The 11,956-nt window shown below is 36.6% G+C and overlaps 1 protein-coding gene across 1 annotated transcript in view; it reads left to right on the top strand.

Moving 5' to 3' along the window:
• Positions 1-625: 625 nt before the first annotated feature.
• Positions 626-11,956, top strand: part of cfap54 (cilia and flagella associated 54) — a 38,113-nt gene continuing 26,782 nt past the window's right edge. The window contains exons 1-16 of the mRNA XM_015382794.1: positions 626-763; positions 927-1,032; positions 1,254-1,403; positions 3,353-3,518; positions 4,888-4,946; positions 5,217-5,360; positions 5,706-5,816; positions 8,309-8,392; positions 8,650-8,842; positions 8,968-9,063; positions 9,830-9,942; positions 10,163-10,274; positions 10,760-10,845; positions 10,969-11,106; positions 11,285-11,432; positions 11,527-11,576. Coding sequence (XP_015238280.1) covers positions 717-763; positions 927-1,032; positions 1,254-1,403; positions 3,353-3,518; positions 4,888-4,946; positions 5,217-5,360; positions 5,706-5,816; positions 8,309-8,392; positions 8,650-8,842; positions 8,968-9,063; positions 9,830-9,942; positions 10,163-10,274; positions 10,760-10,845; positions 10,969-11,106; positions 11,285-11,432; positions 11,527-11,576 — 1,803 coding nt within the window. The 5' untranslated portion in view covers positions 626-716. The remainder of the gene's footprint in view (positions 764-926; positions 1,033-1,253; positions 1,404-3,352; positions 3,519-4,887; positions 4,947-5,216; positions 5,361-5,705; positions 5,817-8,308; positions 8,393-8,649; positions 8,843-8,967; positions 9,064-9,829; positions 9,943-10,162; positions 10,275-10,759; positions 10,846-10,968; positions 11,107-11,284; positions 11,433-11,526; positions 11,577-11,956) is intronic.

Genomic DNA, 11,956 nt, shown 5'->3' with positions numbered 1-11,956 from the left:
GATAGATAGATAGATAGATAGATAGATAGATAGATAGATAGATAGATAGATAGATAGATAGATAGATAGATAGATAGATAGATAGATAGATATAGCAATACCAAGTGAGTGCAACATCAGGAAAAAAGAACATTAGAAACTAGAGAAACACCAGGTGCTCAGCAAAGAGCTGGAGAAAACCTGGAAGGTCAGGGCATCAATAGGGCCCTCGTGGCAGTGACCCCCAAACTGGAGGATTGGTTACAGCAGATCCCTGGAAATACATCTGATATCTCGGTCCAGGACATACGGTAAAATATTTAAACCTAAACTTAATAAACTAAGTATATATATATATATATATATATATATATATATATATATATATATATATTATCCCAAATATAATATTATTATTATATTTTTATCAATTCAACCTTTGTTTAAAATAATTCATTTCAAAATTACCGGTATGTTTATATTATATTTTATTTTCAGCAGTCGTTAAAAGGGTTAAACGTTTTAAATGTAACGTTAAAGGATCGCAGTTGGTGAAATGTCACTTTAACTGCCCCTCATCGTTACCATGGTGACCTTCTAAAACATGTAGCCAGTTTTCAGTCCGCTTTACTTGCTTTGTAGAAATGGACTTACCAGCGACATATTACGGCCAGCTCGACGGGAAAAATCCTGTTCTTTTAGGCTTTAGACGAGAAATTGAATCATTTTTGACGCTCATGAAACAAATGGACTCCAGCCGCGACCATAGCGTGTGTGTTAAAGGGTAAGTGGTAAACGTTAGCTAAGCCTTTACCCTGAGAAGTTTCTAACAATGAAGTGATACGCTCACTAATAGCAAAGGAGACAAAATTATTTTATTATGTTTATTCATATACGTAGCTAGTCAGATTTTCAAACATAAAGTCTCTCTTTTTTCATTTTTATAGGCTAAAAATGCTCTTGGATATACAGAAAAAGTACAAACACCGACTACCAGACGAGTTTTACCAGGAGCAGATGTTGCAAGTTGCAGATATTCTTTGTGGGCTCAAGGTACCTTATGACAAAGCCCTGCTATTGTTTCACACCATCATTAATTCATATATTTTTCAGTCATTATAAAGAGTGTGATATGTTTCTGCTTATAGAAGGTTTTACCTATATAAATTATAACACTGTCTACTGAAACTATCTGAGGCTGAGAAATCATCTGATATTTTTTGACTTTTTTTTTGGATCTTACTTCACATTTGATTCCTTTTCTGTATTTCTAGCTCTACCAGCTGGCTCTGTGGCAGGGCTACAGTCTGTACCTGCTGCAGTTTAGCTCGGTGCAAATAACTGACATTACAGATGTGGACCACTTCAATGCCTGCTACTTCCCAGAAGGATTTGGTCTGGAGCAACGCACATTTACTATGAAGGCAAGCTGCCTACTGTGAACCCTTTTGAAAAAAAGAGAAATGTATTGAAAATTTAAAGCGAAATTGTGTATAAATGTACATAAATTACATGCTTTGCATTTGCTTTTTTCTAAGAGGCTTAAGATAGATGCATGTTGTAGTAGCTCTGCCAGTTTAATGTATTTTTTCAGAAGAACTTCACTTCCCTCCTGCATCTATGGGTTTGTTCAAAACCCAATGAAAAGACGGTATTGCACCTTTTGTCTACCTTTCAACCTGTCTGTCTCTAGATGTCAGGTAAAGAGATAACTTTAAAGGCTCCAGGTCCAGATGCTGCCTGCTCTAGAGCCTTGAAGGCCTCTACAGCACCTCCTCATCCATAGCCTGACCCAATAGATCGTTTCAATATTTTGGAGGACATTCTGCCTAGTTTTGGTTCTAATCAAAGAATGAAACAGACTATACTTCTTAAGGAACCTTAGGTCTCTTCTGCCTCTCCTCTTCTGTCTTTTTTGGAGTAGCAATTTAGGAGGAATGGCATTAAGTACACGTAACCTTGTTCCAGAGCCTTAATTCTACCAAGATATAATTGGAAGGTGCTCCTGTGGTGGGGGTGGGAGGGGATGGGGGTCTTCCTTCTGAATGACAGCGACAAACTGTCATAGCGACACAAAAGTGACAAGCAGAGTTTTGTAGTTGTCATATGAGTTGAAGATTTATCTATTTTGTCTTTACCAAAAACATAGAAAATGGTAACCTGGCATAAACCAGACTGATACATACATTTACTGTTCAATTTGAATTCTATGGTATCAATCTGCTACGACTCATTTCCTTCAAGCTCCCCACCCTCTCAGAAATCCCTGACATCATTCATAAATCCAAGCCCACCACATGTCAGCTGGACCCCCGTACAGTTCTGGTTAAATCCTGCCTCCCCTCATTGGCCTCCCTCCTTTCTCCCATCACCCACTCCTTGCTCAGCACTGTTACAGTTCCTATATCATTCAAAACTGTTGACAGAACCCCAATCCTAAAAAAAAACCTGGTCCCATTCCTTCCAATTTTATCGACTTTCTTCCCTGTTCTAATCTTCCCTTCATTTCCAAAATCCTGGAGAAAATAGTAGCTACTCAACTTCATTTCAATATCGCTTAATAATCTTTACGAACACTTCCAGTCTGTTTTTTGTCCACAGCACAGAAACTGCACTCATAGAAATCACCAACAATAGATTATTTTCTATCAGAATCACCCACACTACCCTTCACTGGTTAAGATCCTATCTCTCAGGCCGCAGTTAGTTCATCCAACTTAAATTCTTCTCATCCCAGGCTTCTTCCATCATTCAGGTGTGCCCTAGGGCTCTGTCTTGGGGCTCCTCCTTTTCATCATATACCTTCTTCCTCTGGCAATATCTTCCTTAAGCAGAATATAATATGCTGACAATACCCAGCTCTTCCTCTCCAGTAAAACCACCTCCTGCTGACTGCCTAAGAGAAATAAAATCCTGGTTGTATTCCAATTTTCTCAAACTAAACAATGACAAATCTGATGTTCTCCTCAATGGTTCTAAATCAACACTGTCAAAAACTAGCAGTTTCTAAATTAGCACTGACAACTTGTCTCATGCTCCCCACAGGTTAAGAGTCTGGGTGTCGTCCTTCGGCAGTACTTTATCCTTTCACTCTCATATCAATAACATAATGTGTTGTGTTGTTTTTAACCAATGTTTGGTGACATTGAGTGTCCAGAGAGTCGCCTATAAAAAAGTTGTGTTATTATTATCCAGTGTAACATGGACCATGACAGGTGATCCTTCCCACCTACAGCTATCAGCATCTACAGCTTGTTTAAACAACATTTAATTTCCCTTTAGAAGATTTAGAAGTATTTTCAATTGAATCAAATTTATTCAATTACGTCCATGTAACTGAAATATTAACACATGTATCTTTCTGTTCATGCAGACCCATGCAATGATTGGTTGCACCAAGTGTATCTTTGAGGAAGAGAAAAAGTGCAGCACCCTCAGCCAGAAGGGACTCTGTAAACTATTGAAATTGCTGAACTTCATTAGGATCATGATGCAGGCATTTCAGCAGCATGAACACCTCTTCTGGCAGATCTATAATGGTAAATCTATGTGACTCAAAAACTGAGTTCGTTTTCTAAGTAATAATTCATTAACAAGTTACCAATTCCTGTAAAACTTTTATTTGATGCGCCTAACCTGTGCCTTGCACTGGATATAACAAAAAAGATTTTTTCGCATTATGTCTGGTAATCCCTACAAATAAGATTTATTTTACTTACTAATTTACGTTGCACACCAACAACAAGCAATGTTAACGAGTTAGGTAAATGCAAAGGTGGGTAAAATAACCACAAATTTTACTCAAGGTAGAATAGCACTAACTTAACAGCTTTTTACAGAAGTTGAAGTCGAAAGTAGTTATCAGAGGAATTACTTGGTAAAATGGCTGCTAAAGTATTGAGTAATTGTTGGCTCTAAAAATCATATTTAATGTTTAAAATTATTTTATCAGAAAGAGAAATAAGTGCAAAATGCAACTAAATATTAATATATAATAACACATTTGGGGAGAATAACACAATTCTTAGCATAAACTTCTAAAGACAATTCTTACATTCTGAAATGCATTATATCAGGAAACCTTAAAGAGCTTTCAGCTACATTGGCCACTGTCTACTGTATTTTTCACCTGATCTTGAATAGCTGAAGTAACTCATGGTGGGTAGAGTAATGAGAATTTTCACTGCAGTCATAGTAGCAATACTCTCAAAAGAATATTACTTGAGTAAAAGTAAAAAAAAAAATACTGTATAAAACAACTATTTCTCAAAGGGCATTAAATAATAAATTAATGAAAAAAAAAGCTCAAGTAAGTGTAATTAATTTGTTCGCACCTTTTTATTTTTTTTCTAAATAGCAGTTGTTGAAATATTGTATGCATTTGTCCTTAGCTCCAGCCTGCGTCAGTGCTTATTTGAACTATCTATTCTTTTATTATAGCCGCAAATCTTTTGTGGTATGTATCTAGCAGCTATGCTAAGGTAGAGACATATCAAGGTCAGTCTGGTTGTAAATTATATTGCATATAATATCTAAAAATACACCAAGGTTTATGGGTTTGTAGTGAAAAAATGTGAAAAAGTCAACAGTAAAATATGTTACTCATCTTTATTCAATTTTACCACATGATTATATGTAAAGAACATTCTGATGCTTCCCTTTTGGTGTCACTAGACCAAACTGAAACATGAGGAAAGCGCTCTGTGTTGGGGAATTCAGGCCTTTTTCAGCATGCATCACTGTCTCCAGACTAGTCAGTCAATCAGCTACAGATTGAAAGTAGATAGGACTTACCTTACTTGACCATTATGATACAACAGCTAGGAAAATATAATAATGTGACTCTCATTGTATTTCTGAATCATGTCTGTAATGCATCATATGCTGTTTCTTTCTCGTCTCCTCTAGGTTCATTGTTTATCTACAACATCTGCCGTTACTTGATGACTATGAATTACAGTGAGCAGGTATAGTACATGAATAGAATGTGTTCTATAGGCTACAGATCACCTATACTGTCTCAGTTTATAGAGATTTTTCAAATCTTTTCCAAAAACAATGATTTATGACTTAAGAGACATTTGAACACAGATACAGTGAAATGGATTTTGGGAGGAAAAAATTTAGGAGACTGAAATTGAAGTGTGATAAAACACATCTCTTAGCTGAAGACGAAAATGCATATAAACAAGTCCCTATTTCTGATACCTAATAGCACCATTTATGTTCCTGTTCAGGCACTGGAGTACCTTCTGTGGGCGAGTATCAGTTTGGAGCTGTCTGTCCCTTTGATGACAGCCAGATATCTGCCACTGATTACAGCGCTCTACTGTTCTGTCTGCCAGTGTTACTATGACAACCAGGCTAAAGAGCAGGCAGAGGTGAAAGACGTCTACATCTACTCAAACAGTCACAAAAAAAAAACTATTCACAGTTCAATCTTAAAAGTTATGATTAAGGCTATTTTTTATTGTTTAATCACAAATTATTCCTCATTGTGAGATTATTTAAATAAAAATAAGTTGTAGCATTCATTGAGGGTTTGACACAATTTATATATTTAAGGTCAAATATTTTGTTGAAAAAGAAACTAAAGGTTTTAGAGCTTATCTGAGTTACTCTGAAAGAACATTTAATGTCCCTTTGAATTAATAAAGTTTTTTGTAATTAAATAACTAACCATTTTTTATCTATTTATTTGTGTTTCATTTTTTTTATGGTTTTAGGAATTTGCTAACAGAGCCCTTGGAAAAATAAATGAGCTGGCTAAGCTGGAAACACCGACTGACGCCACCAACAAAGAAGCTCAGAAAGCTTACAGAGAAGCTTCTGTGAAGGTCTGAGACTTTTGTCTGAAAGGAGACTATATACAGCAATTGCCCCTTTCAGATTTACTATATTTGAGCTTTTATGACACACTTAGATGTTTCATATCATCAAACAAATCTAACTATCAGACAAAGACAACCGAACTTCATGTTAACGCAACATGAAGTACATTGGGGTAAATAAGTATTTGACCCCTTGCTGATTTTGCAGGTTTCTCCATCTACAAAGAATACAAAAATCTACAAGTTCAATCATATGTACATTCTAACAGTGAGAGACAGAATCCCAAAGAAAATTCCAGAAATTTACATCATATGAATTTATAAAAATTGATAACCATCTGATGAGGAAAAACAAGTTTTTTGACCCCCTACCAAACAGCATGTTAATATTTTGTAGAAAAGCCATTATTGGCCAGCACAGATGTCAAACGGTTTTTATAGTTGGTGACACGGTTTTTGCACATTTCGGCAGGGATGTTGGCCCACTCCTCCCTGCAGACAGCCTCCAAATCATTCAGGTTCTGAGGTTGTCGCCTGGCAACTCGAATTTTAAGCTTCCTCCAAAGATTTTCAATTGGATTCAGGTCTGGAGACTAGCTAGGCCACTCCAGAACCTTGATGTGCTTCTTCTTCAGCCACTCTTTTGTTGCTTTGGCGGTGTGTTTAGGGTCGTTGTTGTGCTGAAACACCCATCCTCGACCCATCTTCAGCTCTCTCACTGAGGGAAGGAGATGTTGGTCCAGAATCCCACGATACATGGCCCCGTCCATCCTCCCCTCAATACGATGTAGTTGTCCCGTCCCCTTGGCTGAAAAGCACCCCCAAAGCATGATGTTGCCAGCACCATGCTTGACGGTGGGGATGGTGTTCTTTGGGTTGTACTCGGTGTTCTTTGCCCTCCAAACATGACGAGTTGTGTTGAGGCCAAAAAGTTCTATGTTGGTCTCATCTGACCACATCACCGTCTTCCAGGCCTTTTCTGAGTCGTCCAGGTGGTGAATGGCGAACTTCATGCGGGCCTGTACATGTTTCTTCTTGAACAGGGGGACCTTGCGAGCGTTGCAGGGTTTCAATCCATGATGGCGTAGTGTGTTGCCAACCGTTTCTTATGTAACTGTGGTCCCAGCTGCCTCCAGTTGATTCATCAGTTCCCCCCTTGTGGATTCCTCACCGTTCGCATGATCAGGGACACCCCTCGAGGCGAGATCTTGTGTGGAGGCCCAGGCTGAGGGAGGTTGGCGGTGGTGTGGTGCTTCTTCCATTTCCTGATAACTGCACCGACAGTTGATCTTTTCTCTCCAAGTTGCTTTCCGATTCTCTTATAGCCCATCCCGGCCTTGTGCAGATCTTGTCCCTGATGTCCGTAGAAAGCTCTTTTGTCTTGCCCATGGTGGTGATGTTGGATGCTGGTTGCTTGGGTGTTGACAGGTGTCTTATACAGGTAACGAGGTGAGGCAGGTGTATTAGATGTAGATAATTGGTTGGGATTGGGGCTGTGTCTTAAAGAAAGACTAACTGGCTTATAGGAGCCAGAATACTTGCTGTTTGGAAGGGGGTCATAAACTTGTTTTTCCTCATCAGATGGTTATCAATTTTTATAAATTCATATGATGTGAATTTCTGGAATTTTCTCTGGGATTCTGTCTCTCACTGTTATAATGTACATATGATTAAAATTGTAGATTTTTGCATTCTTTGTAAGTGGGCAAACCTGCAAAATCAGCAAGGGATGAAAAACTTATTTCCCCCACTATATATAGCATTGTTTGAGATGTAGTTTGGTCCACTTTTCTGTGTAGAACCAGTATAAATCATTTTTAGAGTACAGTATTCTTAGCATACTTACTTTACCTTACTGAAATAACTAAGTGCGATTTAATCACATTTATGCTTAATCTGTTACAGACCAAAAGTTTAAGGTTCTATTAAATACAGCAGCTCCCCTAGACCCAAAATATATTTCCTTATTATGCGTATTTTTCTTTCGTTAGTGAAACCTTAATTTTAGAGCAGCAGTTGTGTTCATTCTGTCTGTCTGTTTCTCATATTGAAATATGAGAATCTCAATTCGCTTAATAAAATATATTAGAAAGCTTTGTTAAAGATATTGATGTTTAAAAGACATAGTTTTTTTTTTTATTATCATGATACTATGCTTAAAGCTAAAATAAAAACATGTATTATTGGAATTAATATATTAAGCAAATTTAAAAAGCAATTATATTTCAAATGTTCTGCTTCATGAAAAAAAAATTTAAAACATCTGCATAGATTTAATTTTATTTATAATCCGACAAATACTCGAGAAAGGAATGAGTAACCTAATTTATTGAACATAGCTGAAAAAAAACACATAGAGAAAATCTGAAGGATAAATATACTTTAAGATTTAGATCTATGCAGTTATTTTCTTTCATAAAAGATGAACTTTCATATAAAATCAAGATAAGTTTTATGCTGTTAAAAATTTCACTTTTTTCTTGTCTTTGCATATTTAGCTTGGTGCTTTGGTGTTCAAGCGGGCGGTCTTTAACAGCAGAGGAGAACCTAAAACCATACGCTCCCTTAAAGACATCCCCAATGTAATGTATTGTCCAAGTTTCATGTAATATCAGCCAATGGTAAATGTCATATTCAAATGAAGTGTAGCTTTCATTTATTGTGCTTCAGTATACTTCTGATAAAGTTTGATTCTTATTTCCTTATATTTCCATGAGATGCTTGGCATTGTCTTAATAGGATACTGCATACTTTAGTTGGATATTGTATGTTTTATATGCAGAGTACTTTACAGAAATCTTTCATTTCTTAACTAAATACAGCTCTGCATCTCCCCCAGGCCCCATGGCCTCGTACCCTAACAGAGACGATGCTGATTAGCCAGTTTGACTGCACTGCAGGACAATTTTTGGCCATTTTGGAGGCACTTTGGGACAGCAGCACACGTCCGCTGCACATAACGGTGCCAGATAATGCAGAAACACAAACTGTGGTCCTTGAGCTCCTATCTGCAGGCATGAGCATCTTATCTGGTTAGTGCAATAAATACATCAACCTGCTTTATTTAGATCGATATGATACTAAAATTATAAAACATTTATATCAGTATTTTAAAGGCCTAACTGGGAAATGTCTTTTCTCATCAACTTTTGCAAAGGAGTCAAAAGTACCGGTAAACAATCTGATGATAAACAATACCTATCTCCTAACATACTGACATCCGCTTCCACTCTAATCGATTTGGCAATTAAAGGTAAGTCAGTGTCAGCAAGTACACCTATCAATCTTATGTATGCATAGCAGTGTTATATACATCAAGGTATTCAATAGTTTGAAAAATGTATAGATTATAGAGAAAGAGAAATTATTTAAAGTAGGTGGCTCTGGTTTTCCTTTGCATAAAGTTACGATGTCTGTTCCGTCTCTAAAACCAAGGAATTTAAAATTGGGGGTATTTTAAGAAATAATACTGCTGAAGAAGTGACAACTTTATTGATGCTTACAAACTTTTATGTGATTTCCTTTTATTTAACATTTTTGCAAATTTGGATCCAAAGTGTTGAAATGTCGATATGCATATACTTTTATTGCCATGAAGACTGTATTGCCTAATATATCATTCCTGCCATATTTTCTATGATTGATTTGAGGAAGTTGATACTAGCACCGATAGATCTCGCTCTTGTATGGTCAGATTAGCTTTAACTTGGAATTTATTTTCTCTTCACTCACAGCATAACTGAGTCTTTTTAGTTGTCAAAGCCTGTTGAAACAGCAATTAATAGTTATGACTACTAGTAAATTAACTGAAAAGTCAACATGGTTCATTATTGTAACAGTTTTAGGACTAATTGCTTTCCTGTATAAAATAGTCATGATTAGATCATCTTGTCCTTTTTTGTTTTGTATTTCTGCTGATAGCAGGTTATGATGTAATCAGAAAATGAACTGTCTTTGTTCTGATACATTTTCTGAGTAAAGAAAGTAGAGTTTATAAAGGTAATGCATTGTTTCAACAGGTGAGAACCAAGTATCGGTTATGTCTGCAGTGAGATTCATCAAACTGTTGTTTAATTACAATCAGCCAGAAGAATTCTCAGAACTCACCAAGGCGATGCTACACCATTTGTCTGTAAGTTGCTTCAAAGTTATTTGCTGATATGTCATGGATATACTGTAGATGTATCGTCAAACCTACCGATGTTCTATACTTCCTGGCACTGTGTGTCTCCATTTTTGTTAAAGCTGATTTTTGGGTTCAAAAAAAAAGAAAAATATGTATCTTTATATATATATATACATATGTTTCCCAATGAGTGTTTGTGTGAGAATAAATTCTTTCTCTGCCTCAGGGTTTGGAGGGTCAGCCTTTCAGAAAGGCAGAAGTTGATCTCAACTTACTGCACTGTTTCAAAAACCTGCTGTTTTCTCAAGGAGACAGTCCTAAAGAGGACAAAAAAGATGGTAAACAGAAAACATGATTATATACATGTATGTCATATGGCCTTTAAATATTTGTTGATGAATGCCTTTTATTTATTCTTGGTCATGCTGGTGAGGATTTTCAGGTCATAGTCATTACAAAAAAAGTAAAAAGCAAAAAACCCGATCCATTGGACTTTGTTTTCAAGTTAGAAGACATTTTGCTTCCCATCCAGGAAGCTTTTTCAATTTGAAAAGTCAGAAATAGCATTGAGTTTGAGGCTTTATAGAGTTGTATAAGCAGGATGCTGTGTTATTTTATAAAAGGTGGAACTCCAATAGGTACTCAAAGAAAGTAACTAAATGTGGTGTGTTTAGAGTTTATATCATGCAACCAAAACAGCATTAAATTTTTATAAACTGTGAAAATCTCATGCTGGAATATTCTAGAAAGTAAATCATGAACTTAGCTGGGTTTAGAAGTATACTTGACATGTTTTTCATTTTTCATTATAATGTTTTAACAGACACAAGAGGACCCTTTTCCTACATGAGCAATGAGTTTCTTGACTTGGTTGACACTTTGCGTTTGTCCACTTGTGGCTCTGACTCTGTGAGTTTCCTCTTTTTGTAATTATTGTGTTGAATGTTTTCAGGCACCAGACTGATTAATTCAGAGGATGGACTTTTAGATTTCCATGCTTTCGTTTTTTTCTGTTTATGCATTTTTCTGTAGGAACTGTGGCCAGACCCAGACCTCAGTTTTGATGCTTTTGTATTTCTGTGGAGCAAACTAAGAATGATCATGCAAATTCATCACCTGGAAGCTCCAGAATCTCAGCATGATCGCCAGAAAATCGATTCTTATGGCAAGGTATCTCTTTACAAGGAAAAATGAAATGCCAAGTTTTTGTGTGTAAAACAGTTTATAATTGCAATTTAAGAGCTTGTTTCTGAGTTAATTCAATCAACACTTCAGACATTATGAAAAAAAGAAAAAGGATTAAATCATTTTCCTTGTTATTTAGGTTTCTTGTTGATCATGTTTGCAGTGTCTGTGGTGTCTGTCGGTGCTGAGTGAGGTAGCCCTTACTTGTGAGCTGGCAAATGTCGACTGCATAATGACGGCAGAGATGCACCTGATGTTGGGTAAACAGCTTGAGAAAGCAGCAGACCGTATTAATCAAACTGAGGAGTCAGGTGAGAAATACTGTTCACTAAGATCCAGTCAAACAGGCACAGATAATTTGTTCCAGAATCAGACTGATATTCTTTTTTCTTCTCTTTATGGCAGCTGTTGGTGGATATGTTAAAGTGAAGCCACGGCCGTTTTCTCTCCTTGAGGTATGTGAATGACAAAATATTTTTTCACATCAACATAAACATTAATGTATTTTCTTAGCATTTTATGTAATAGATCAACACAAAGAAGTCTAATGTTTCTCACAGGTGCAAATCTAAAATGACTCTGACTTGGCCATTTTAAGCATAAAATCTAAACCACTTAGGGCCGGATTTATCAAGATCCAATTTTGCGTGCAGTAATATGCACTTTCAAACTGGAATTTTGCACGAGGGGCTGAACCATGGTTTGCGGGTGATTTAACAAGAGTTATTGCGTAACTGGTGGCAGGTGCAAAACTGTTGGAGACGCCCTATTTAAATGATGGTTTTGCGCGTTTTGTGTGGTTTGCGGCAAAGTAGTTTGTAGTTTGTACAAACTA

Source organism: Cyprinodon variegatus, unplaced genomic scaffold, assembly GCF_000732505.1.
Source record: "Cyprinodon variegatus isolate N-32 unplaced genomic scaffold, C_variegatus-1.0 Scaffold267, whole genome shotgun sequence".
Lineage (NCBI taxonomy): Eukaryota > Metazoa > Chordata > Actinopteri > Cyprinodontiformes > Cyprinodontidae > Cyprinodon > Cyprinodon variegatus.
This window is presented reverse-complemented; position numbering and strand designations above follow the sequence as displayed.